We start from the raw sequence: 27,828 nt of genomic DNA on the forward strand, positions 1-27,828 counted from the left end.
ATGTCTCTCTTAAGTCTTGCTTGCAAGTCTAGGTTTCTGACTTGTACCTTTGCACACTGGGCGAAGCAGCTTCCTTTGTAAGATACTGTGTTGATTATCAGTTTTTGTGCTTCTGGACTGAAATATAGTGATTGCAAAAGCAGAAGCATTTCATTAAATAATAATTCAGAAACTAAAATCAAGTTCCACATCTCATGGCAATTTCATTGCACAGAAAATATATTGGAGGCTTTGAGCCTCTATTTCTGTTCAAAGTTCTTAAATCAGAAAGCTACATTCAAAACACAGTGCTTTGGATGCCCCACAATCTCCCTCGCCTCCCGCCCTCTTTACTGAATAAGTCCTCCAGTCACGCTTCATGAATAAAATGCAGACTGTTCCTGGTGAGAGACAAGGTCAAGATGATCCATGATCCTTTCTAACTGTATGGCAGGGAACTGCACTTGGTTTTCAAGCCATTTGGCCACTGTAAGAAGTTGTGCCTCATGGAAAGCACGGCCAATGAACTGCAGCCCAATTGGCAAGCCTTCCTCTGAGAGGGCAGAAGGAACACTTACAGCCGGCAGCCCTGAAAGACACACAAAAATTGCCTTGCATCATTTTAAAGTAATTTCATATCAAAACAACAAGAAAAATATATACACGTGGCAACTATTTATTTATTTAGCTTCTCTACACAATAGCCAACTAGGCACATTACTTCACTTAATTATACTTAAACTATTTTGTATCCAAATCATAGAATCATAGAATCATAGAATCAAAGAGTTGGAAGAGACCTCATGGGCCATCCAGTCCAACCCCCTGCCAAGAAGCAGGAATATTGCATTCAAATCACCCTTGACAAATGGCCATCCAGCCTCTGCTTAAAAGCTTCCAAAGAAGGAGCCTCCACCACACTCCGGGGCAGAGAGTTCCACTGCTGAACGGCTCTCACAGTCAGGAAGTTCTTCCTAATGTTCAGATGGAATCTCCTCTCTTGTAGTTTGAAGCCATTGTTCCGCGTCCTAGTCTCCAAGGAAGCAGAAAACAAGCTTGCTCCCTCCTCCCTGTGGCTTCCTCTCACATATTTATACATGGCTATCATATCTCCTCTCAGCCTTCTCTTCTTCAGGCTAAACATGCCCAGTTCCCTAAGCCGCTCCTCATAGGGCTTGTTCTCCAGACCCTTGATCATTTTAGTCGCCCTCCTCTGGACACATTCCAGCTTGTCAATATCTCTCTTGAATTGTGGTGCCCAGAATTGGACACAATATTCCAGATGTGGTCTAACCAAAGCAGAATAGAGGGGTAGCATGACTTCCTTAGATCTAGACACGATGCTCCTATTGATGCAGGCCAAAATCCCATTGGCTTTTTTTGCCGCCACATCACATTGTTGGCTCATGTTTAACTTGTTGTCCACGAGGACTCCAAGATCTTTTTCACACGTACTGCTCTCGAGCCAGGCGAAACCCATTCTGTATCTTTGCATTTCATTTTTTCTGCCAAAGTGGAGTATCTTGCATTTGTCACTGTTGAACTTCATTTTGTTAGTTTTGGCCCATCTCTCTAATCTGTCAAGATCGTTTTGAATTCTGCTCCTGTCCTCTGGAGTATTGGCTATCCCTCCCAATTTGGTGTCGTCTGCAAACTTGATGATCATGCCTTCTAGCCCTTCATCTAAGTCATTAATAAAGATGTTGAACAGGACCGGGCCCAGGACGGAACCCTGAGGCACTCCACTTGTCACTTCTTTCCAAGATGAAGAGGAAGCATTAGTGAGCACTCTCTGTGTTCGTCCACTTAACCAATTACAGATCCACCTCACCGTAGTTTTGCCTAGCCCACATTGGACTAGTTTCCTTGCCAGAAGGTCATGGGGGACCTTGTCGAAGGCCTTACTGAAATCCAGGTACGCTACATCCACGGCATTCCCCGCATCTACCCAGCTTGTAGCTCTATCGAAGAAAGAGATCAGATTAGTCTGGCATGACTTGTTTTTGATAAATCCATGTTGACTATTAGCGATGACTGCATTTGTTTCTAAGTGTTTGCAGACCGCTTCCTTAACAATCTTTTCCAGAATCTTGCCCGGTATCGACGTGAGGCTGACCGGACGGTAGTTGTTTGGGTCATCCTTTTTTCCCTTCTTGAAGATTGGGACCACATTGGCCCTCCTCCAATCTGCTGGAACTTCTCCTGTTCTCCAAGAACTCTCAAAGATGGTTGCCAATGGTTCCGAAATGACTTCCGCTAGTTCCTTCAATACTCTGGGGTGTAGTTGATCTGGCCCTGGGGACTTGAACTCATTAAGAGCGGCCAGATATTCCTGGACGACTTCTTTCCCAATTAGGGGTTGGATGTCCTCCAATCCCTCATCCACTCCATCTTGCTGAGGTTGAGGACTCTCTTTTTGTGAGAAGACCGAGGCAAAGAAGGCATTAAGTAGTTCTGCCTTTTCCCTATCCCCTGTCAGCATTGCCCCATCTTCTCCTCAAAGAGGTCCTATCGCCTCCTTGTTTTTCCTTTTTCTACTGACATAAGAATAGAAGCCCTTTTTATTGTTTTTAATGTCCCTGGCAAATCTGAGCTCGTATTTTGCTTTGGCTTTGCGGACCTTTTCCCTACAGGTGTTGGCTATTTGTTTGGATTCTTCTTTGGTGATTTCTCCCTTTTTCCACTTCTTGTGCATGTCTCTTTTGTGTCTTAGCACAGTTAGAAGTTCTTTGGACATCCATTCTGGCTTCTTTGCACTTGTCCTATTTTTTCTCTTTGTTGGCACGGTTTGCAATTGCGCATAGAGTATTTCACTCTTGAGAAATTCCCATCCATCCGTAACTCCCTTGTCTTTTAGTATCTGTGTCCACGGAATGCTGCTCAGCGTTTCCTTCATTTTTTGGAAATCAGCTCTCCTAAAGTCCAAAATACGGGTTTGACTTGCCTTAGTTTCGGCCTTCCTTTGTACCTCAAATTGCAGGAGCACATGGTCACTTGCCCCTAAGGATCCTACCACTTCGACCGCATCGATCAGGTCCTCCGCATTTGTTAGGATGAGATCAAGAGTAGCCAATCCCCTTGGTGCCTCTTCTACCTTCTGGACCATGAAACTGTCTGCAAGGCAAGCGAGGAATTTGTTGGACCTTGTACTCTTGGCCGAGTTTGTTTTCCAGCAAATATCGGGATAGTTGAAATCGCCCATGACTACTACATTTCTTCTCTGTGCCTGTGAATGTTGCAATTGGCAAAATCCTTTAATGGACATGAAATAACAACTTCCAAGTTATCAAACGAAACTGGGTTTCTGTGAGTTTTCTGGGCCATGTTCCAGAAGTGTTCTTTCCTGACTTTTCGCCCACATCTATGGCAGGCATCTTCAGAGGTTGAGGGATCTGTTGGAAACTAGACAAGTGAGGTTTATATATCTGTAGAATGTCTAGAGTGGGAGAAAGAAAATCAGCCAGGCTTTGAAGCTGCAAGGCCATTAAATGCTAATCAAGATGGCCAATTGCAACATTCACACTTTTCTCAAGCAGACAAGAGTTCTTTCTCCCACCCTGGACATTCCACAAATATATAAACCCCACTTACCTAGTTTCCAACAGGCCTCACAACCTCTGAAGATGCCTGCCATAGATGTGGGCGAAAAGTCAGGAAAGAACACTTCTGGAGAGTATGTTTCTGGCACATGGCCATACAACCCAGAAAACTCACAGCCACCCAGTGTTTCCGGCCATGAAAGCTTTTGACAACACATTATCCAATGAAATTTGAACTGAACTCTGACCTGAATGCCAACCTCTTGTGTCTAAAAGTCAAGTCATCTGATCGATATGATGGTCTTTTATTTGATGTTTCAGTGAAAGTTTACATTTTAATTTAAGTGTTCATCTTAGCAGCTTTCCCTATCACCCAATGTTTGGAAGTCTTTTAAAAACAGTGTTGTAACTACTAACCACTGTCAATCTATGACTGTTTTGCATAGCTACCATGAATATGTCCCTTAAGAACAATCCATGTTTTATTTCTTCCCACGGTAAGAACAAGATATTCATTTCAACTCTCTGAGAATAGAATACATTCATTTTTCACCAATGAATCACCACAGGAGTTGGTTGATGGGAAGACCTTTAAACACAACGACCCTAATACAGTACTAATATTCACAAGTGGAATCCATTTTATGCTTGCATATGTGTCTTGGCTGTATGTGTAAAGGCTGGTATTCCCTTCCCTCTATAATGTCCAAAATTCCATAAGACTCATCATTATGTTGGAATATCCCCCCAACACACACACACACACACACACACACACACACACACACACACACACATTTGTTTGCTGATGTGGGGAGAGCAATAGGAGAAGTCAATGGTAATATCCCAAACCAGATGAACAGCAAAGACATATTTTGGCAGCATCTGCTGGTCTCAGCAGAAGATGTACAGACACTTCTTTGAGATACAGTTACCCACACCCAACCAAACAGCAATGGTCTCCACCAACAACTGAATTGCCATAGAGCAGGCATGGGCAAACTTCAGGTCCGAAGGTGTTTTGGACTTCAACTCCCACAATTCCTGTTAGGAATTGTGGGAGTTGAGGTCCAAAATACCAGGAGGGTTGAAGTTTGCCTATGTCTGCCGTAGAGTGAGCACTGGAGTGGTGACAGGGAAGCCATAGCACAGTTCCTTATTTACTATTATTTATTTAAAACATTTATATTCTGCCCTTCTCAACCCGAAGGGGACTCAGAGCGGAGCACAGCATATACATGGCAAACATTCAATGGCTGGATACAATACATAAACATTAAAAACCATTTATCGAAATATTAAAATACACCATTTAAAATAACACCATTTAAAACCGTCCTAGCCATCTGCATCAAATCCAATTGGCCCTGACATCTTTCCCACTGCCACTTCATTGTCCTGTCCCAAAAGCTTGGTCCCAAAGCCAAGTTTTTACCATCATTCTAAAGGACAGGAGGGTGGGGGCCAACCTGAGCTCACCAGGAAGGGAGTTCCATAGCCGGGGAGCAATCACTGAGAAGGCCCTGTCTCTCATCCCCACCAATCGTGCCTGTGACAATGGCGGGATGTGGAACATATGCTATTCTTGACCACGAGGACCTCAGTCATTGAATTTCTTATTGCCATGTGGGTTTTAAAAAACCACAGATCCAAACTTTATGCAGACAAAGTAATTATATTGATATTTAATTGCTGGGTGTAAACTCTTCTGAAATCAATTACTGTACCTACCACACAACATTAGCTAATCATATGTTCCTGTCAATGGTGTGCAGTGAGACAGAATGTAAATAGGAAACAATGCACTTATAACCTTTGGTGAAAAAGTACATTTCCTTCACCTCATGCTCATGTGATAAGAACAAGGCACAAAAAGTTTTAGTTATGTTTCTGTGCTTTTTCCTTTATTTTTAGACTATTGCAAAAAAGCATCTAGCATTACGTAAGTTGTGTTTTTTTATGGACTGGGAGCAGTTCTGACTCTGATGTGATCTTTGTTTAGAAACAAGAAGAATAAAAACCTCTGAAGATGCCAGCCACAGATGCAGGCGAAATGTCAGGAGAGAATACTGCTGGAACATGGCCATACAGCCCGAAAAACTCACAGCAAACCAAGAATCTTAACCAAGATTCTGAAGAAGAGCAAGATTCCTGGTTCAACTTATCATGACTGAGATGACAACAAATACCCATCTGTCACTTATGTGGGAAGAAGTGTCAACAAGAGGTAGACCATATGGCAAAGCCAATTAAAGTGAAAATAACCACAATAAACCGGAGGAGGCTTCCTGTCTCATAACAACCTTATTACTATTTGATTCAAACATTAATACTTGAACTGTTCTTCCAGTCATCCCCTTGGTAACAGACAAGAGATACATATTCAGCATAGAACAGGATACTTGCTGTTTCCTAAAATAAAGTTTGGGCCATTTCCAGCTTCCCATTTTAATGTCAAACCAGCCAGAGTCCATCATTTGTAGCTATAGTTAATGGTTGAAACTTTTGGAAAGGCCAGACTAGATTTAGAATGCTGTCAAGCTAGTAGAAGCAAATTCTGTGAAAGGATGCAATAAAGTGTCCTAAATCCATTAGGAAGGCTGAGCGAAGGAAGATAGATGCTTTTGAACTGTGGTGTTGGAGGAAAATTTTGAGAGTGTCTTGGACCACAAGAAGATCCACCAGCCCATACTCCAGGAAATAAAGCCCGACTACTCACTGGAGGGAAGGATATTAGAGGCAAAGATGAAGTGCTTTAGCCACTGAATGAGAAGACAGGAAAGCTTGGAGAAGAGAATGATGCTGGGGAAAACGGAAGGAAAAAGGAAGAGGGGCCGACCAAGGGCAAGATGGATGGATGGGATCCTTGAAGTGACTGGTTTGACTCTGAAGGAGCTGGGGTGGCCATGGCTGACAGGGAGCTTTGGCGTGGGCTGGTCCATGAGGTCACGAAGAGTCGAAAGTGACTGAAAGAATAAACAACAACAAATTGCCCAAATATCAAGCCCAATTTATATGCTCTGTATAATTTTCAGGAGAGCCAGTGTTGTGAAGTAGTTTGAGTGTGGGACCATGGCTCTGGGTTCAAAATCCCACATAGCCATGGAAGCCTTGGCCACATTACGCATTCTCAGCCTCAGAGGGAGGCAATGACAAACCCTCTTTGAATAAACCTTACAAACATAACCTTCTTGATAGATTTGTTTTAGGGTTGCCGTAACTCAGATATGACTTGAAAGCACCCAGCAACAATTCCTGGCAGATATATTGTTTCTGAGGTGAACAGGCACACAAAGTGGCTTCAAATTAGATTCGACTGATGTTCTAATTCAGATGTTATCAGCTCTCTTTTTAAATAAATGGGTCATCACATCTTGCTAATTAGATCCCTCCTGTGTTCCTGAAGAAAAATGATGATGACTGCCTGAAAATGACCAATTGAAGAAATAATAAATGATATCGTTAGCAATGGGCACATTTTGCTTACCAGCCATATTGGCAGCCTGAGTGAAAATGTCGTCCTGTGTACTGCGGGTCCTGTTGTCTTCTTTGATGAACTCTCTGTATGGCACAGCGTGGTTGAGAGTAGTGGGAGTGAGCAAAACATCAACCCCAGAACTGAAAACTTTTGCAAAATCAGTGGCAATGAGCCTTCTTACTTTCTGGGCTTTGAGGAAATATTTCTCATAGTTTCTAGAAGCAGAAGTAAAAGGAAAGGTCAGTGAGAACTGGAAACAGAAAAATGAGTCATTATTTCCACCTTATAGCCTTATGGGATGGGGGTGGGCATAAATGGAAAATTTCCAGAGTTTGCTAATAAACCCAACCCTGTGGTTCAAAGCATCACAACACTATATGGACCTTTCTGAAGCTAGATAATATGTAGATGATAACCATTGCTCATTCTCAAGAGAGCAGACCAGATTTCATTTCAAACTTCATGGGCACTTATCAGTATTGCTCATCTCAAATAAGCGCTATGAAAACTTACTTATATTTTCTGGGGTTTGAGAATCAAGTGCAGTTGCCTGCCATACAAGTACAAAGGTTCATGGTTCAATAGGATTTACTTCTAGGCAACCATCCCCAGGAATGTAGGATTATTCCCTTAGATCAGGCATGGGCAAACTTCAGCCCTCCAGGTGTTTTATTTATTTATTTTATTTATTTACAGCTTTTATATTCCACCCTTCTCACCCCACAGGGGACTCAGGGTGGATTACAGTGTACACATATATGGCAAACATTCAATGCCAATTTGACATACAACATATACAGACATAGACAGAGGCTATTTAACTTTTTCTGGCCGCCAGGAGAGCTGTCGCTTTCATCGTCCATCTGCGACACTGGTGAAGTACTTCCACATTCCCCGCATGCTTTTACTGGAGACTTTTTTATGGCCTCATAAATTAGTTAATTTAGCCTCCCCACACTTTAAGGTGGTACCTTATTTTCCTACTTGACAGATGCAACTGTCTTTTGGGTTGCAAAGGTCGACAACAGGCTACACAATGGTTGGAGACCCACTCCAACCCGAGCTGGCTTCGAACTCATGACCTTTTGGTCAGAGTGATCTTAACTAGTAGACTGTTAGGAATTATGGGAGTTGAAGTCCAAATTCCTGGAGGTCCAAAGTTTGCCCATGCCCACTGTAGATTCATAAAGGTAAGGGTAAAGGTTTCTGCTGACATTAAGTCTAGTTGTGCCCGACTCTGGGGGTTGGTATTCATCTCCATTTCTAAGCCAAAGAGCCGGCATTGTCCATAGACACCTCCAAGGTCATGTGGCTGATTGAAGGGAGTGCCGTTACCTTCCCGCAGAAGCTGTACCTATTGATCTACTCATATTAGCATGTTTTCAAACTGCTAGGTTGGCAGAAGCTGGGACTAACAGCAGGAGCTCATGCTGCTTCCCGGATTCGAACCATCAACTATTCTGTCAGCAAGTTCAGCAGCTCTGCGGTTTAACCCACTGCAACACCAGGGGGCCCATAGCTGACCCCATTCTAAAGATCCGGATCAGTGCATAATAAAACACGCAAAACAGGACTGATATAGGAACTGTTGTGCAGTGCCACTATGTTATATGAGCTTATGGTACACCTTACAGAAAAACAGAAGAAAGCTGAAACTAGTTATTTCATTATTTTGTTAAAAATCATTGCAGTTTGATAGAAAAGCTATCCAGTTGAAGCTGTGGTCTCTTTTCTTGTAGATTTTCAAGGCAAGGTTTAGTGTGGCACAGAGTATGGAAGTAGCAGGTACTTTTGAGGCTGGAGATTCAGGTACAGATAAATGATAATGACCTTTTCTGTGTAATTGCAACATTTACTTGTAATTTATTTTGAGAATATTTTCAAGGCATTCTCTGCTTCTTAGTTCTATGCCATTTTCTTTCAAGGAGAATTAAATGCTAATAAATAAATTATCTATTATTAAAAACTGATAACCCACCCAAACAAAAATAGTGGCAAAAGCACGGATACAGATCATTTAGAAGTAAAGTGACCTTGCAGATAAGTAGAAACATAGGAAAGGAGGTGAAGGGAGACAGGGAGAATGTCAAAATACTAAATTATGCAGCATTTTAGGAAAACAATGTTTGCTGCTCTCTGTTACAGCTGCAGCAGTATCAGCGATAATAATAATAATGCCTTAACTAGGTGGAAAAATCTGTCCAACATGAGTAATGTCACCCTTAACTGAACAACAAATAAAATGCTGGCCTCATGAGTTCAAGCTTCGAAATGTGCTGAACTTACTGTTTTAGCAAGAAGTAGTTTCCTGATAGAATTCTTCCCCTTACAACATCATTAAAGCCTTCTCTGCGTGTCGCTGCATACAAGGCTTCAGTTGATTTGTCAACACTGCTCCGATGTCCTAAAATTAGAAGTCACCAGCATTTTGGAAACACATCCTAAAACCATTCACAACTGCCTCATGAATAGACAACAGATATAACAACAGCATAAATCATGGAAGTTTAGTGCAGCTTGCCTGCTCGCATTGCATATGGCCAAACATAAGACAATCTGGATAAAGAATTAAGATTTCCTCACGGGCCCCAAAAGCAGCTATCTGAGGCAGTTATTCAGATTTAAGATTAATTGGAGTTTCCTGCCTGAACATTTCTAGCAAAAAATGTCCCCCTGGAGCAAGGATTGGCAACTATGGAAAGCTAGGGGTTGCATCAACCCCCGATGAGACTCTAGGTGCATCTACACCAAGCATGGGCAAACTTTGGCCCTCCAGGGGTTTTGGACTTCAACTCCCACAATTCCTAACAGCCAGTAGGGTGAAGTTTGCCCATGCCTAATCTACACTGTAGAATTAATGCAGTTTGACACAATTTTTCTGCCAGGACCCTATTCTATGAAACTCTGTGAGCTGTAGTTTGAGAAGGCCTTTAGCCTTCTCTGCCAAAGAGTTGTGATGCCTCACCAAACTACAAAAGCCAGAATTCCATAGCACTGAGCCATGGCAGTTAAAGCAGTATCAAACTACATTAATTCTATAATGTAGATGTATTCCTTGGGAATCCCAAAAGTGAGAAGTGCCCCTAAATGCTCCTAAGTGGTATGTTTTGTTTTTCCAACGACAAAATATGGTGGAAATGTCCTCTATGCCCCCTAGTGGAATGAAGTTTTTGGATTTATTTATTATTATTATTATTATTATTATTTTGCTAACATTGCTTTTTGACCCCTGGGAGGCTCAGCTCGAGTGCATTTGTGAACTATCTGGAGACACAAACACAGGGAAAACTCATCTGGATCTGTGCCCTAGAATCTCCCAGAAATTATCTTATTCATGCTCTTTATTCGAACTAATAAAATTCAGTCAGGACAGGCGATAACATTTATGATCTGAAATTTTTAGAGCCTTTGTGACTTCTGAAGGTAATTTTAAACTATTACATTGTTATAGATACTGCTATTACCTATGTCATTTTTAGAGATGGTACTTTTTGATAACAAAATCTACTTTAAGATATTGCTGAGCTTTGTGCACAAAATATTTTCCTGTTCACATGCATGAGCCAGAGACCCACAACTGATTATAGATTTGTGTTAGAAATAAACCTGGAACGATAGGCAATTACTCTAAACAAGCCGTGATTCAAAAGCAAACATTAAACCATGACTTCAGATCCTGGCTTGTTTAGAAGCCATTAACAAAAGTTGGATGTGATCAACCCGTATAGCTAAATGAAATGAAATTCTTAGCATGTTTCTTATGCAAGAAACAGGGCTTCTGAAAGAGGGTTATTCATATCTCATCTAAATCTGAATATGGCCATCCAATAATAATAATAATAATAATAATAATAATAATAATAATTTCTACCCACTGCATTTCTCTAAAACAGTGGTTCCCCAACCTGTAGTCCGTGGACTATCAGTGGTCCACAAGAACTAAAATATGGTCTGTGGTCTCACCATTTCTACACTGTTGCAACAAGAGCAATTGGTCTCGAGAAATCCTCTTATAGTGCCAAGGTTTATTAAATATGGCTTTCTGTGGGTGAGCATATTGCGACTACTGGATGATATATGTTCTGTGTGTGGTTTATCCAATGCAATTTTCTGAATCAGCACCCTAAATAACCAAATTGAATCTAAATTTGAGCAAAAACCGATTCATAACCCTTTTGGTACTAATGTTGGAGAGTGATCCCTGGTCAAATGGTCCCTGGTCAAAAAAGGTTGGGAAACACTGCTCTAAAACCTATTGACATACCTAAAACACTTCACAGTAGACCTAAAATGTCTTCTTTAAATTTCATTTATTCAACATTAATTACATATTTGGATGAGGAAGCTCTTATCTTCAGAACTTGTTTTACCTAAAAACTGTTGTGCCATAACACTGTCATTTAGGCTAATGAAATTTCAATATCATTATTGAAATTACATATCAATATTACAAACATCAACCTATGTTGGAATTACTGTATCACTAAGAGAGGCAAATTATTTTATGCCCTAATGGGAATGTTTTATATATCAAGGGAGGATGACCTAGCTTTGTTATTTCCCTCTCCCCCGCCCAGACCCAGCTGTGTCTACTCTAAAATGACGGAAACAGGAATCAGGAATTTGGGAGTCGAGGTGTGGAAGTACACAACTGTAGTGAATTTGGCCCTGCAAAAAGTTCATTGAAAGGTACAGGGGAGCGCGATATGGAACAGAACCCATTGTGTTTGATCAGGAAGTGCAGAGGTATTTCAATGACACTGTCTTCCCACTCCAGTTGACCTTGAGCGGAGACCGACAATCCAGCTGAACAATGTGTGTATTTTGCACTGCAGCCGGAGCACACTCTTCAGAGGACACAGCTGAGACAACATTTTTCTCATAACAAAAACACATTCCCAGGAATAATGAAAAAAGTAACTTCATACACCAACAGACTTTGCTGAGGTCAGTAGGAGAGTCTTCAGAGCTTTGTAAAAGACCTAATCTTTCTGTAATTAAAAAGCTCATCAGAAACGATGGCTCAGAATTAGCACTGGGGCATGTTGTGCCCTTCTTCTGACATCATTCCTGGATCTCCATTGACGCAAATGAGTTCAGGCTAGCTGTTGGGACTCGCAAGACAGGTGTACCTACCTAGAATGACCAAGATTTTTCAAAACCCCATCCTGTTCTCCAAATCTGTTTGTTTTGAACACACTTGGTTTTTGTGAGGGTGGCCTGCTCTGGAGTGAATCAAGATTTGCCTGGTGCTTTTGTGAATTTGTTTGAATGTGTAATATTCTTGCCTGGTGCAGGGCTTAACCAGCTTTCTATCAATCATCATTCTTTGAACTCCTGTCCAGTTACAAACACACAATCCCTTTCTGAATGGGCTATTCAGTCCAAAAATGATAGCTCCTGGGCATGGCTCATTCTTCGCTCTATGTTTAGAGAAACTGTTCTGTTTGCCAACTCCAGAAACCAACCATTCCTGCGTAAAATACTACTGTCACTGTGCCAAGCAACCTGCATTCCCAGAATCAGCTCAGGTACACTCTGGACCCATGCTAAGCAAGAAAAGACTTGCAGTGGGCCTCATTGGGCATTCCCTCTGAAAGTGGTCCACTATTCACTCACTTTCACAACCATTACTCCCCTTTCTGCTGTGATTTCAAACATCAGGATAGTAGGGATTAATAACTATACAAGGACTGATCTGGCTGAACATTACACATTCCAAGGCGTCTGCCCAAGCCCTTGAGTTAATCAACTCTGCCCACTGGAAATTTCACTGGACAAAATTGGGTGTGAGGAAGGCGAAAGAAAAGTTACTGCACTGGAATTTTGCAGGGAAATGTGCTTCTCTTTTAAGTAATACCCCTTAAACTACACAAGTAGTGTTGCACTTGCACCCTCCACCAGTTTTCCATTTATCCCAAGTCTACAAATGATCTGAAATCATAATATATGCATAGCTATCACTTCTGAAGCTTCCACCAGTTGACTCTCAGTTCTCTCTGCCATGTTTCCTTATGGTCCTGCACAAGGTCATATATATATATATATATATATATATATATATATATATATATATATATACGTGTGTGTGTGTGTGTGTGTGTGTGTGCGCGCGTGCCTGAACTGAATCAGATGGAAACATGAAGGCAAGTATGATGGAGGCCAACAAACACCATAAACACCAATGAGAGCTGAAGGGGCAACGACAGTGGGAAAAGGGGGACTCAGAGAGATCAATTCTAGAAGCTCAGCAGATCTTACACAGCTTAGGAGCTGCCAAATATAAAGAGTATTTTATGGCACAACACTGCAGTTGTCCTTCTTAACAAGGTTTTTATTATGTTGGAATTCTAGGAAATGAATTTGTATCTCTTTTGCAAGAAATCCTTTGCAGCAAAGCACTTACCGTACTCTAAACCATCAAACCGAGCCATGTTTGATGCTACTTCTGCTGCACACAGAACGTGGTAACAGACGATGGAGTAAGAGGTGTGGGGGAGGCTCACCTCAACCACATTGGCACCAGCTTTCTCAAAAAGGTCAGCTGTCTTGGACCAGAGCGTCAGTGTTTCACGGGACAGTCCCGGTGCATTGTATTCCTTGGGGGGGGGGCAAAGGGGGGGAAACATAGTTGTATACACAGATATGCAAAGTGGATGCATATATGTGGAGCTTGTTTCCGAAAGGAACCAAATCCATCTAAACAAATTTTCAGGAATTGAAAAAGAGAACATGCTGAGGATATGCATTCTTTGGCTACCAACCCTGTACCAAAGTGATTTACATTTTGCTAGTTTTGATTTGTACATAATATTCTACTTCTAGCCAACAATGGGCTGCCATCTATAATTCATTTTTCACTTTTTTGGATTTGGTACCTTTTGGAGACAAAACCCTCATATGCATTTTATAATTAATATCTCGACTGGAACATTAAGAAGTATTCAAGTAGGTCATGGAGGGTTAACACAAACTTCTGATATGCACATGAAATTTCTCCCTCACTCTTTTTATGTGGCAGGTTTTTTTTTAACTAGTGTGAATCTAGTTACAAACTCAGTGCCGAACTTCACAGGACAGCAAGTTGACCATGACTGGGATGAGATGAGGGAACCAGAATTATGAGTTACAGTGGATTAAACTGCTGAGCTGCTGAACTTGCAGACCAAAAGGTTAGTGGTCCGAATATGGGGAGCAGGGTGATCACTCACTGTTAGTCCTAGGTTCTGCTAGTCCTAGGTTCTGCCAACCTAGCAGTTCAAAAACATGCAAATGTGAGTAGATCAATAGGTACCTCTTCTACAGGAAGGTAATGGCGCTCCATGCAGTCATGCCGGCTCTTCAGCTTAGAAATGGAGATGAGCACCAACCCCCAGAGTCGGACACGACTAGACTTAATGTTAGGGGAAACCTTTACCTTTACTTATCATTGCTATAAGTCGGAAATGACTTTAAGTCCCACTGCAATGTAGAATGTCTGACTAGGAACTCATTGGCAAAAAGATGTTCTGCTATTTCCCTCAAGTGCAAACTGAGGATTATTCAATAACTACAAAGGCGCTCCTCAGTAGACTTGCACCTTCTTTGGCGTTCACTTATTTCATAGACGGCCCCATTCCATATTCAGGATTAAAGAATACCTCTGCTCCCCAGAGTAACTACTGTGTTTATGTTTCTTCAAAATAGAACAAAAGTCCTATTCCAGTATTGTTGCCATTTAATTGGTAATCATGACTACTGGATATGATACATAGCAGTTAACAGGGATGGTAAAGCTTATTTTCTTTGCTTTATTTAGGAACTGCTTAACAAAAATGATCAACAGACCTTTGGACCCAGATATTTAGAATATGAATATAGTTCCCTACAACACACAGACATGCTTATCAGGAGTTTCAAATTTGCTGGGACTGGGTGCACAGAATCCCCACGAAAGTGGAAAGCTGTGAATAAAGTTTTTTTTACCTGAGTCTCTCTCTCTAGGAATTTCTAGGTCTTCCAGCATGACTCTGTGGCCAACTTCTGTTCCTAGACTTTTCATGGATATGGGAAACTACAGATAATAGTGAACCCTATTGAAATTATAGAATCACAGAGTTGGAAGAGACCTTGTGGGTCATTCAGTCCAACCCCATTCTGCCAAGAAGCAGGAAAATAAAGGACTTTTGTCCCAAGAATACTAGGGAATTGTGCTAAAGGACCTAGAAAATACTTATAAGGGACATATGTTGTTGGACATGGATAAATAAAACCACAGATACCTTATTGTGTATGTTTTTTTTAAACTCTCCATGTTGTTTTGTTTGAGCTGTTCAATGTGCTTTTATCATGTTTATTTACTGATTTTAATTTGGAATAGTTTAAACTGTTTGTATTGTGTTATCTCTATGGTACCCTGAGATCTCATGATAAAAAGAGTGGAATATAAATATTCAGTGTAGCTTGATTTATTTTCTCCCATGCCGACACTTACATGCCACTTACCTTTGGTATGCCTATGCAAAGATTTTTCAGCTCTGTCAAACTGGGCAGCTGAAACGGCTGAAAAGGGTCCTGCACGGTCGTAGAGTCTTTCAGATCATGGCCACCAAGGATACCTAATATACATAATTATAAACCTTATAAGGTATAGAGAAGAGACCAGTAGAGTATGTCAAGGGATTAAATCAGGATTGAGACACTGAGAGAAAGAGAGACATTTTATACCCAATATGGTGGCTGAGTCGTCTACACATCTTGTTAAAATGCCCGGTACATCCATAGAGTTAACAAGTGGAATAAGACCATGACGGGAAACTAGGCCATAGGTTGGCTTCAACCCGACAACTCCACAGAGAGAAGCTGGATTTCTAGTGGATCCGCCTGTATCAGAACCCAGTGCCCTGCGGTTGAAGAACAAACAGTGGCAATTAGGAGCAAACCACTTATTTGCTCTGAATTTGTAACATTCAGTTATGCCAAAGGTGCCTATTAGATCTGTAAGAAACTGAACAGGTACAGTTTCCATGGTACACATCATTTTTCTTCCTGGACTTCTTTGCGTCATGAAGCTTACATACAGAACTTCTTTTCAGAACTGAAGTCAATCACTTCCAATAACAGTCTGAGGGCAGAAAATTTGGTTCTGCTGTCAAAATTAGAAATCTTATTGTGGTTCACTTTGTTTTCCTGGTTTTTACTTTTTTACTACTTTTTTTTTAAAAAAATGGTAACAGTGTTGGTATAGCTCAGAAATGTAGGAAACAGTCCTATATTTGCACAGTGTTAGTCTGAAAAGCCATGGTATCTGAACATGGATGTCAGATCAAAGCCTGGGATGAAAGGGGATTTCACTGCACAGAAGGAGATTTTGTAAAATTTCATAGAACCCAATCCTTTTGTTCTGACTGGGCTTGAGCTGGATATGTTGTTAATCCCATAGTACTGAGAAGGGAGGCTGAGGTTATCAGTTACATCCCTTCCTCCACATTGTCACAACTAATTCTTTCCCAGCAGCACAAAATGGCATATCCTATTGGCACATGAAAAAAACAAACCTCAGTATTTAAAAAACTCTAAAATTATAATAGTAAATAAAGAACAACACTCAAACACAGGGGAACTCCAGACAAGAAACTATCAGGAACAGCTAATCACCTCTCAACAAAGGATTCCGCCAGGCAGTAGCCACACCTAAAAACTGTCAGGCCATCAAATGCTAATCAAGGTGGCCAACTGAAACATTCACACCTAGCTCCAACAGACCAGAGTTCTTTCTCCCACCCTGGACATTCCACAGATATATAAGCCCCACTTTCCTAGTTTTCAAGAGACCTCACAACCTCTGAGGATGCCTGCCATAGATGCAGACAAAATGTCAGGAGATAATGCTTCTAGAACATGGTAATATAGCCCGAAAAACCTACAAAAACCTAGTGATTCTGGCCATGAAAGCCTTTGACAATACATTAAACCTCAGAGTGCTTTACCCCATTCTCACTCCTCCTTGTAAGTGTTAACCTATGTGTATAGAGCACACTGTAAATTATAGAATCATAGAATAGAGTTGGAAGAGACCACATGGGCCATCTAGTCCAACCCCCTGTCATGCAGGAAAAGCAAAATTAGAGTTTCCCTGACAGATGGCCACCCAGCCTCTGTTTAAAAGTTTTAAAGGAAGGAGCTTCCACCACACTCTGAGGCAGAGAGTTCCACCATTGAACAGCTTGAATGGTCAGGAAGTTCTTCCTAATGTTCAGGTGGAATCTCCTTTCCTGTAATTTGAACCCATTACTCTGAGTCCTAGTTTCAAGGGCAACAGAAAACAAGCATGCTTCCTCTTTCTTATGACATCCTCTCACATATTTATACATGGCTATCATGTCAGCCTTCTCTTCTGCAGGCTAAACATACTCAGCTCTAAGACGTTCCTCATAGGGCATGGTCTCCAGATCTTTGATGATTTTAGTTGCCCTCTGTTGTACACCTTCCAGTTTGTCAATATGTCTTTTAAATTATGGTGCCCAGAATTGGACACAGTATTTGAGGTGATGTCTAACCAAAGCAGAATAGAGAGGCACCATGACTTCCCTTGCTTCATTGGCTTTTTTAGCTGCTACATCACACTGTTGGCTCATGTTTAACTTGTTGTCCACTAAGACTCCAAGATCTTTCGAACATGGACTGTTGTCAAGCCGGGCACCATCCATTCTGTATCTTTGCATTTTTTCTGCCTAACTGTAGTAGTATCCAACATTTTTCCTTGTTGAAATTCATTTTTTTAGTTTTGGCCCAGCTCTCTTATCTGTTAAAGCCATTTTGAATTCTGATCCTGTCCTTTGGAGTATTAGCTATCCCTCCTAATTCGGTGTCATCTGCAAATTTGATGAACATGCCCTCTAAACCTTTATCCAAGTCATTAATAAAGATGTTGAGCACAACTGGGCCCAGGAGCAAACCCTACGGCACCCCACTCGTCACTTCTTTCCAGGATGAAGTGGAACCATTGCTGAGCACCCATTGGGTTTGGTTGCTTAACAAAGCTTCTAAGCTTTGTGGAGTACTTAGCAGCATATCATACTATATTTCTATAGTGTTATGTTCTTCTTCAGTTACCATAGCATTTATTTATTTATTTGCGACATATCTCGCCTTTCTCAAGCCCAAAGGTGACTCAAGGCAGCTTACAAATTGGCAGCAATTCGATGCCATAACAATCCACAATATACAATTAAAATATTTAAAACAGCATTATAAAATCAATATAAAATCAATACAATACAAAAACCATTGAAAACATATAATAACCACAGTATTGTCCTATGGAATCCTGGGATTTGCAATTTAAGGAGGGGCCTTTCGAATGATCAGTAAACATTCTTGGGCCTCACTAAACTACAAATTCCAGGCTTCCACAGGATGTTGCTATGGCATTTAAAGTGGAATATAGTGCTGTAACAGTGTGATGTGATAAGGATGCTAATATCTTACCGGTACTAATCAAATGCTATTAATAATGAAACTGCTCTTAAGTCTCTTACGCAAAGGACGTGAAAGATGACACCGCAGCAGCACTGCCTCCTGAGCTCCCACCAGTTATCAACCAGTTGCCGTCTTCATTTTGAGCCTTAGGGTTTTGCAGGCATTTCCCCTTGTACTGTCGAGAGTAACTCCAGGGGTTTCTAACTGGTCCGAAGGCTCCATCTGTACTCCCTGAGCTAAGAAGAGAAATTGTTAGGAAGCAAGAAGACAGCTTATAAGGCATCCTTTTTTCTCTTTAAACCTTTACTTAAAAATGAATCATAAAGGCCCATCAGTCCTGATGTTATACATTAAGGAATTCAATGAGAGATGAACAAACTGGAGCCCTTCAACATGTTTTATTCTTTAGCCATTGGATGGTCTGGAGAACAGCTGGGGAATTTAGCATTTTAGATTTGAATTGTGGAGTTAACGATGTCTACAGCTATCATAGTTTATAGCATGCTGCAACCCTATAGTGTTGGGAATAACACCTATACACCTGCTGGCTCTATTTTATACAGTGGGATTTCTGAACTTGGAAACATGTGGCCCTCCAGATATTGTTGGATTGAAACTGGCATCATCCCTAACCAACAAAGTAAAAATCTAGTAAAAATCTAGTTTCATAGAATTACAGAAACTGGTACTGAATGCAAAACCTTTTCCAGCTAGCTATCTGTTTCCTTTACTAAAAGGGAAACCTCTACTGACAGAAGTTGAAAACAGGTTGAAATAGTATGACAAATTCCTCCTAAAATCACAGGATAGGCCTTAATAATCCATCCTCGTTAAGGCCCCTTCCACATTGCCCTATATTCCAGGATCTGATCCCAGATTATCTGCTTTAAACTGGATTATGAGTCCCCACTGCCAGATAACCTGGGAGAAAAAGAGATACCCTGGGATCTGATCCTGGGATATAGGGGCAGTGTGGAAGGGAATGCCTTTTTGTCTTGGAAGTAAAGGGGCTCAATGAAGCAAAAAGGATCTATCATGCCTCTGTGACAGAATAATTCCCAGAATCCCTTGCTTCGTATGGCCAAATCCTGAATAACTGTATAGTTAAAAAGAAGTGAAGCATATTGCAAGTATCACATGGTCAGATCTTAATTGTTTTTAAGTCAACTTACCCCATAGCAAATTCATCTAGGTTTGTTTTTCCAAGAAGTATAGCTCCTTGATCCAGTAATTTCTGGACAACTGTTGCATTGAAAGGGGGGACATATCCTGAAAATGGAAAGAGAATTGGCTGAAGAATGGGGCATGTCTGGACAAATCAATAAGCCTGATATGGTAATTTGTTGGGGGCAATATCTTAGCTAACTAGGATAAACTAAGAAAATAAAAACTTTCTATTACCCTAACCAGAATCCTGTTTTTTTTTACTCCCTAACAAGTCAGAATTTGAAGCTAGAGTTTGAAATGGTTTTTTTCTTTCCTAGTTTCCTCAGGGTTTTAGATTTAATAGGGTCATTTTCCTGGTTAGTTCAGCTACACCTGTTGGTATGGCGAGCCAAGAAGGGATAAATGGTCAACATGTTCATGAATATTAACTCAGAATTCTCAGCAATCTGTTTCATATATGATATGAGCTACAACATTTGGCATATTTTGTTATGACCTTCAGCCAAACGGCTCGAAAGGTAGTTCATTATAAAAATATATGCAAACAAGAAAATGAGAACAATGCTGCCAAACAAATGTTATAATAGAAGCAGCGAGCGAAGGAACCCAGGATTTTTAAAACTCAAATGGGAACATAAAGACGCTTGATGAGAAGACTAGGGGAGCACATCTAGGGAGGATTGTCCGTAAGAGGGCCACATCATAACAAAAGGCCTCTTTGTAATCACCAAATATCATATGGAGGACACCTAGAGGAAAACCTCCATTGCTCACTGCAGTGCATAGGAAAGAGGACATGGGAACAGGTATCTGTCAAATCCCAAACTGTGTATGTAGGACTATAAAAGTAAGCTTAAATTGTGTTCAGAAACAGGTGGGAAAGCAGTTTGATTCTTGAAAGATGTGATAATGGCCCAATATCTGATGGTCTCAGTTGCAAGCCTAATGTTACACTGGGATTTTAGTACCATGTTCAGCATACTACCTGAGGTTATTTTATAATAACATAATGTGCCAAATACAGCAAATAATTAGGCTCATGAAAAATACAGCTACCAGGGTTAAATACAGCTGCATCATCACATTCTTAGGCACATTTAAGATCGCTCCATAAAAACCATCCAATCAATTTACTCATCAGTTATATTCTCCTGCCAGTAAATGAATAATTTCAAGTCTGAACAGAAGCACACTGTTCTCTTTCTTTCACAGACTAAAGAGCAGAGCTTCTGGGGTGTTGGCTTATTTTAAACACATTACTTTACCTTTTAGCATAAGGGACGCACATGTTGTCTCAATTCCAGCTGTACTGAAGTTATCCTTCACAGCAACAGGAACACCATCTAAAGGTCCTAGACTCTGACCTGTATTGTAGATAGTACAAGGATATGCAATTCAGTGAGAAAAAAATTGTATCCAAGTCCGATGCAACACCGAGTTATGGAAATTTAACTTTTGCTTGTTTATGCCCAACTTGAGCACACATGGCTACTGAGCAGCTGATGTCTAAACAGATTAGGCAGCGGTATAAAGGGAGCACACCCAATTTCCTTTCTGATTGATTCTTGAAGGCAGCCTTTCTCAATCTGAGTCCCAGGCATTTTATTCTTCCTCCCATCATCCCCAGAGGGATGATGGGAATGGTGTCCAAGAGCCTGGTAGCACTGAGATTGTGGGACACTGCTTTAGAGGAGCCTGGAAACAAATTTATCCAGTTATCAAGCAAATCTAAATAAAGACTGGGACTAAACATTCCTACTGATTAGAAGCTTTTTCCTCAATCAATTTAAATGGAAATGCCTGAATTAACCTTCATTTAGGTGAAATAAGCACATCATTAAGTAGGTCTGTGGCAACTGATCTGCAATTCTAAATTTACATATATAATTCTGTGTGTGAGAGAGAACCCTGTAAAATTTGGGACCCATCCACCCCAAACAATTATAGTACTGTTATTCCATGGATTTGTAGTTTGGTGAAATGCTAGACTGCTCTGGCTGAGCTAAATGTGTCTCCCTAAATTGCCAAACCCAGGATTACACTATTAAAGTGGCTATTAAAGGGGAATCACAATGCTATTCAGCCAGTCCTTCATAACCACAGATTCAACCATCCAAGGCTTGAAAATATTCTTTCCTCCCCCCCCCCCTTCCAAAAATCAAAACCATGATTTTGTCATTTTGCACAATATTACTGTGGAATTATATGTAATGGGACTTAAGCATCCATAGATTTTATTATTTATGAAGGTACTGGAACCAATCCCTAGCAGATGCCAAGAACTCACTGAAATTGCATTGTCTGTGAATATGCTCCAGAACTCAAGATTTCTTGTTTTAGCATGTAAGTGCTAAAGATAAGGCATTACAGCTCAAAAAAATCACTACATCTGCATCTGTGATCTTCACAATGATAACTACAGGAAAATAATGCAGGTACAAACAGAAATTAAAATAAAACCTGGGACCCAAACATAATTGTACATATAATTTTATAACACAGAGAAAATGTCTTAGTGGATAATGTAAACATGAAAAATGTTGTTTTATTTTTTTTAAGAGAAAAGCAATCACTTGGGGGAATTAATGTACCTTTCTTGTACCTCTTTTCCGATGCTTCAGCCTGCTTTAATGCTGTCTCTTCTGCTACAGTGATGTACGCATTAAGGAATCTGGTGGCTTTTATGAGGGAGAGACACTTCTGACAGAGCTCTGTTGGACTTACTTGGCCTTCCTTTAGTGCTGCAGAAATCTGATATGAAAAAGATTTCTATTTTAGGAAGAATTTAAATAGCAAACTTTAATAATGTCTAAGCAGTTTTCAGAATGACCACCTATATTTTAAAAAGCAATTTCAATGACTTATGAGATAATACTATTAGAAATTATATGATACATTATCAAAATGTATAGTTGCAACATTGTCACAATACAGAATAACATTGGATTTAGTTTTGCAAACAGATGAGAAATAAGGTCAAAATTTATATCTGTTAAAACGTGTTACTCATAGATCTTTTTCTTATATAATCAGAGGTAGATGCTCTGTTAAGACTTTTGGGATTATTTTCCATATTATAGAATCAACAAACATACACATATATTCAGAGAATGCAGTCTTGTGTCTATTTACACAAAACAGAGATGAATATGCTTTCTCCATATTTGTTTACATGAAGTACGGTTGTGAAAGCATTTTCAGGATTGTGTTCTCAAAATGTAAACATACCTTCCATTATTTCACAGATGACAACTGGAACCCAGAAAGCCCAAGCAACTAAGTCTGGCCAAGGTGGCAAAACCTATTGATTGTTTTCTTTGTTTATTTAATTTATATCCTGCCTGTCTCCCAAGTGAAATTTACAAAAAATCACAATAACTTTAAAAAGATTAAACTAAAACAAAAATGGAAAAGAATTAAATATCAATATATTTTTTGAAAAGCATGATTAAAAACACTTAAACATTTTAAAATATAATTTCTAATATGAGATTAGGAATACTTCACATACATACTGCTTTTGTTGGGTGAGCTTATCCCCGATATCTGTGGCAAGATTTGTTCCGAATGAGTTTTTTCCTTTGTTTACTCTGAGGTGGAATGTGGCCTGAGCAAGGTCATCCACCAGTTTCTATGGCTGAGTGGGAATTCAGATCCAGAGGGCCCTTCCACAAAGCTCTATATCCCAGAATATCAAGGTAGAAAATCCCACAATATCTCCTTTGAATTGGGGCCACTTCCACACAGCTCTATATCCCAGAATTTCAAAGCAGAAAATCCCACATTATCTGAGGGTGGACTCAGATAACCCAGTTAAAAACAGATATTGTGGGATCTTCTGTCTTGATATTCTGGGATATAGGGCTGTGTAGAAGGGCCCTGGGTTATTTGAGTCCACACACAGACAATGTGGGATTTTCTGTCTTGATATTCTGGGATATAGGACTGTGTGGAAGGGCCCCCAGGACCATTCCAGACAGGCCCTATATCCCAGGATCTAATCCCAGATTTTCTTATTACCCCAGATTATCTGGTAGTGCGGACTCATATAATCCAGTTTAAAGCAGAAAACCTGGATCAGATAGTGGGAATCTGGAAGGGCCTCCAGAATATCAAGGCAGAAAGTCCCACACTATCTGCTTTGAATTGGGTTATCTGAGTCCACACTACTATATATTCAAGTTCAAAGCAGATAATGTGGGATTTTTTTTTACGCTGTGTGGAAGGGGCCCATATAATACTGTTCAGTGCAGTTAACTGCATTATAAGGGCCTATGCTGGCCATGTAGTGCACTTCCAAACTGTATTATATGGAAGAGTAGATCCAGTCAAAGTTCAAAAGTACATTGGCTCTCACATATACTATTGAATGGATTTGATTTATATGCTGCCTTTCCCCCAAAGTGGGACACAAGCCATCTTCCAAAACAATTTAAAATGTTTATTGTAAAATTCGTAAACAGCTGCTCTGCAATAAAAATTCACTTCCTGTTTGAATAAAAATATATTTGGTCTGCTGGCAGAAAGAGAGCAGGGAGGGGGCCAACCAGTAGAAGAGAACTGCACAACTTGGAAGCAGCCATGGAGGACCGCATGTCCTCACCAAATGTATCTGTGAAGGGCATGAGGAAAACATCCTCTCCAACAGAACTATAAAGCTTGCACTGTCTTGTATAATAAGATAGTTTTTAAAATAGCCTGCACCCAGGACTGACCAGGAACATCTGTTTTGTCTGGATTAAGTTTCTATTTGTTCACCCACATCTATAGTCCATTGGTAACAACAGACACCTGGTCTAATGCAGAAAAAGTAGGATGACAGAGGATTAACAGCAAACTGAGATAGTTGGTGGGTATGTGTAAACAGATAGGTTTCTTCTATTTTGTGTGTATGGTAGTGGGGGACAATAGCAGTTTAGATTCCTACTCTCTATACAATGACTTACAAAGAATAATCTATGCGTACATGCATTACTGTCTTGATTTCCTTGCAAAGATAAGTCAATGTGTACTTTATATTTTGAATATATGCTTGATTTAAACATGGTTGTGGACTTTGTAGACTTTGTAGAGAAGCTAAAGCGATCATATATATGTATGTGTTGAGAAATCTGAATCTGAATGAAAATAAGTGAATATACAAGGATTATATTCAATAGGCATGCAATAGTTAAATGGGGATCATCACTTTATTTCAAACACAGAATAGTCTGAAATGACAGTGTAAAAGGATGTAGAAGACCTGCTTTCCTTGGTCCTGAAGTCTTCTCAGGAGGTTTTGCTAAGGGCCCCTCCACACAGATATATAATCCAGAATATCAAGGCAGATAATCCACACTATCTACTTTGAGCTGGGTTATCTGAGTCCACACTGCCATATAATCCAGTTCAAGGTGGATTTTATACAGCCGCGTGGAAGGGGCCTAAGAGTACCTCTTGCTGAAGAGATGCTGAGAGAGACTGTAATCAAGGGCTGTCTAACCTGATATCCTGCATCTGTTGGAGTGGATGTTCCATTATGGAGGCACTTTTGGCAGTGGGGTGACAAGAGAAGGATGGGGAAAGCTAAACACAGATGTTTGAGGACATGGTGTGCCAATGCTCAAGAATGCTCACCTGGGAACACAGATCTGTATTTATCTAACCAGAAGTAAATTCTACTAAGCTCAATGACACTACTTCTTAAATAAATGCAGACATAATTGCAGTGCTGCACATCACAGGTGGGAGCTGGCATGCTATAGAAGTTGGCTTGTTAGACTGCAACTCTGGAAACTGGAGTTTGAATCCCGACTTGGCTACAGAAACCCATTAGGTGACCCTGCAAGTCACACACTCTCAGCTTCATAGGAAGGCAAAAGCAATACCCTCCCTACAAATCTTGCCAAGAAAACCCCCTGGTAGGTTCATCTCAGGGTTGCCATAACTCATAAATTACTTGAAGGAGCACACCACCAACAACAGCTTTTCTTCTTTAAAAATCCCATTACAAAAGCTGTCTCTGAATTGCAATGACTGAGTTTGACTGTTTTGGTAGAAGACTGGAATATAAATAAAATCAAAAGCATCCTTGTCACATGGCATAGCTGTACTTGATTTTGTTGTATTACTCCAAGGACTTTAAGTGCCCCCATCCAGGTCCAAATAACTTACAAGGCACCAAATCCTATCTGGCCTTGGAAGCTAAGCAGGGTCACGTCTGTCAAGGAACACAAAGGGCTGCAGGCTGTATTTCCAAGGAAGGAGCCTCTGAGTATTCTATAAGAAACCCTTAAGGAATTCATATATTGACAGGTGACTTGAAGGCACAGGCAAACACTCCAACAATTCAATGCCAAGCATGATATAACACATAATAAATACATCCATACATTAAATAGTTAAAAAATACACATTAGAACTAGCTCGCCAGATTACAATTTCCATATTTAAATTGTCATCCAAAACAGCCCAATAAATTCTTGTCTTCCCAGTAAAACAACTAGTCTGTGAACTCTTGATCCTATAACCAGCATTTAAGTTTTGTCTGGAAGGTCAGAAGGGAGGGGGCAGATCTAACCTCATTAGGGAGGGAGTTCCACAGCCGAGGGGCCACCACGGAGAAGGCCCTGTCTCTCATCCCCACCGAACAGGACTGCGATGGCGGTGAGACTGAGAGCAAGGCCTCCACAGATGATCTTAAGGTCCTAGATGGTTTGTAGAGGGAGATACGTTCCAAGCTCAATGCTATGGAAACAGGAGTGTTGCAGTTTTGCAAGGCATTTCACCTTCTCTGCCCAATAGTTCTGGTGCCTTACTAAACTGCAGCTCCTATACTCCCATAACATTGAGCCATGGCAGTTAAAGTGGTGTCAAACTGCATTCATCCTACAATGTAGATACAGCCTCTTTCTGCTGGTGTGTGAGCAGGTGGGCTATAGCATGTCTAACAATGATAGGAAGGGTCACCACAGTGAAAACTGAAGGCTGCTCTTGTACCTTTAACATCTGTTCAGAAGAGAGCGGGCAAGGCATAGTGGTTTGAGCACAGGACTACAACTCTAGGGAACATGGTTTAACTCCCTGCTTGGCCATGGAAACTCTTTGAGGAACCTTGGGCAAGTCACTCTCTGCCTCAGAAATAAGGTCACCTTAAGAACTTAAAGGCACACAACAACAGCAATGAAAAAGAGGGAATTTCAGGAAGTGTTCCTGGCAGAAGCTTCACCTGTTGTGTTCCTGCTGGTCAGGTAGCTATGGGCCCTTCCAGACAGGCCCTATTTCCTAGGATTTGATCCCAGGTTTTCTCCTTTAAACTGGATTATATGAGTCTGGGATAAACAGAAAACCTGGGATCTGATCCTGGGCTAGAGGGCCTGTCTGGAAGGGCCCTATGATTACCAGAGTGAAAACTGGAGGCACCATTTCAGGGACCCAGGAGCAGCCTCCAGTTTTCACTGTAGCAAGAGCAGCTTCCTGACAAGCAGAATTACAACAGGTGAAGCTTCTCCCAGTGTAGCCATTGGTGTAGCCACATGAACCATTGAGCTGGAAGGGACCCCAAAGGTCATCCAGTCCAACCCCATTCTGCCAGGCAGGAATGCCTCTTCCTTCATGTACCTGCAGCACAGATGAGGCCAAAACCCAATTAGGCCTTGGATAAAATCCCACATTTTCTGCTTTGAACTGCGTTATATGCCAGTGTGGACTCATATAACCCAGTTCAAAGCAGATATTGTGGGATTTTCTGCCTTGATAGTCTGGGATATATGGCTGTGTGGAAGGGCCCTCAATTAACCAGTTCAAAGCAGATATTATGCATTATCAGTTATATGGTTGTGTGGAAAGGCCCTTAGGTGGCCAGGTTGCCAAGCAAGAGACTGAAAGGTGCTCCCGCCAATGAAAGTGAGGAGTCAATCTCTTGCCCCGCCCACCGGAGGGAAAAGAGCCAATCCCACCCGGCGTGTCCTCCCTCACCTCTCGGATCGAAGCGCGCAGCATCTTCCTCGCGGAGCCGGGCGGAACGTTCCGCGAAGCCCTATTCGGCACCCGTCCCTGCCTCCCGGTAGTGACCGAACAGGCTCATGGGCGCCGCCATCTTGAAGCCGCATGCTAACATCAGCGCCGCTGATTGGCTCAAGTCTTGTAGGAAGGGAATGTTGCCGTGTTGTTATTGGCCCCGGTGGCAGACCGTCCCTCTCGTGGAACTGAGAAAGGGAGTTTGTC

At 41.0% G+C, this 27,828-nt stretch overlaps 1 protein-coding gene across 1 annotated transcript; it reads right to left on the bottom strand.

Annotated features, from left to right (window-relative positions):
• Positions 1–178: 178 nt before the first annotated feature.
• On the bottom strand, positions 179–27,704 carry QRSL1 (glutaminyl-tRNA amidotransferase subunit QRSL1). Its single transcript, XM_060753115.2, has 11 exons — positions 27,580–27,704; positions 22,215–22,374; positions 20,889–20,987; positions 19,629–19,725; positions 18,516–18,692; positions 15,703–15,878; positions 15,481–15,593; positions 13,403–13,595; positions 9,283–9,400; positions 7,006–7,211; positions 179–568 (listed from the first exon to the last, which is right to left on the bottom strand). Exons 1-11 carry the CDS (start codon positions 27,601–27,603, stop codon positions 357–359), a joined length of 1,575 nt encoding a protein of 524 aa, XP_060609098.2. The 5' UTR covers positions 27,604–27,704; the 3' UTR covers positions 179–356.
• Positions 27,705–27,828: the final 124 nt, after the last annotated feature.

This window comes from Anolis sagrei, chromosome 1 (assembly GCF_037176765.1).
Source record: "Anolis sagrei isolate rAnoSag1 chromosome 1, rAnoSag1.mat, whole genome shotgun sequence".
NCBI classification, from domain to species: Eukaryota; Metazoa; Chordata; class Lepidosauria; order Squamata; family Dactyloidae; genus Anolis; species Anolis sagrei.

Excerpts from the sequence above, each read along its gene's own strand:
- QRSL1 (XM_060753115.2), bottom strand. The coding sequence starts at position 27,603 with ATGCTGCGCGCTTCGATCCGAGAG. Across the intron at positions 20,988-22,214 it reads GGAAAAGAGGTACAAGAAAG|GTCAGAGTCTAGGACCTTTA; the intron begins GTACATTAATTC and ends TCTACAATACAG. Across the intron at positions 15,879-18,515 it reads TCATCTTTCACGTCCTTTGC|GGCACTGGGTTCTGATACAG; the intron begins GTAAGAGACTTA and ends CTTCAACCGCAG.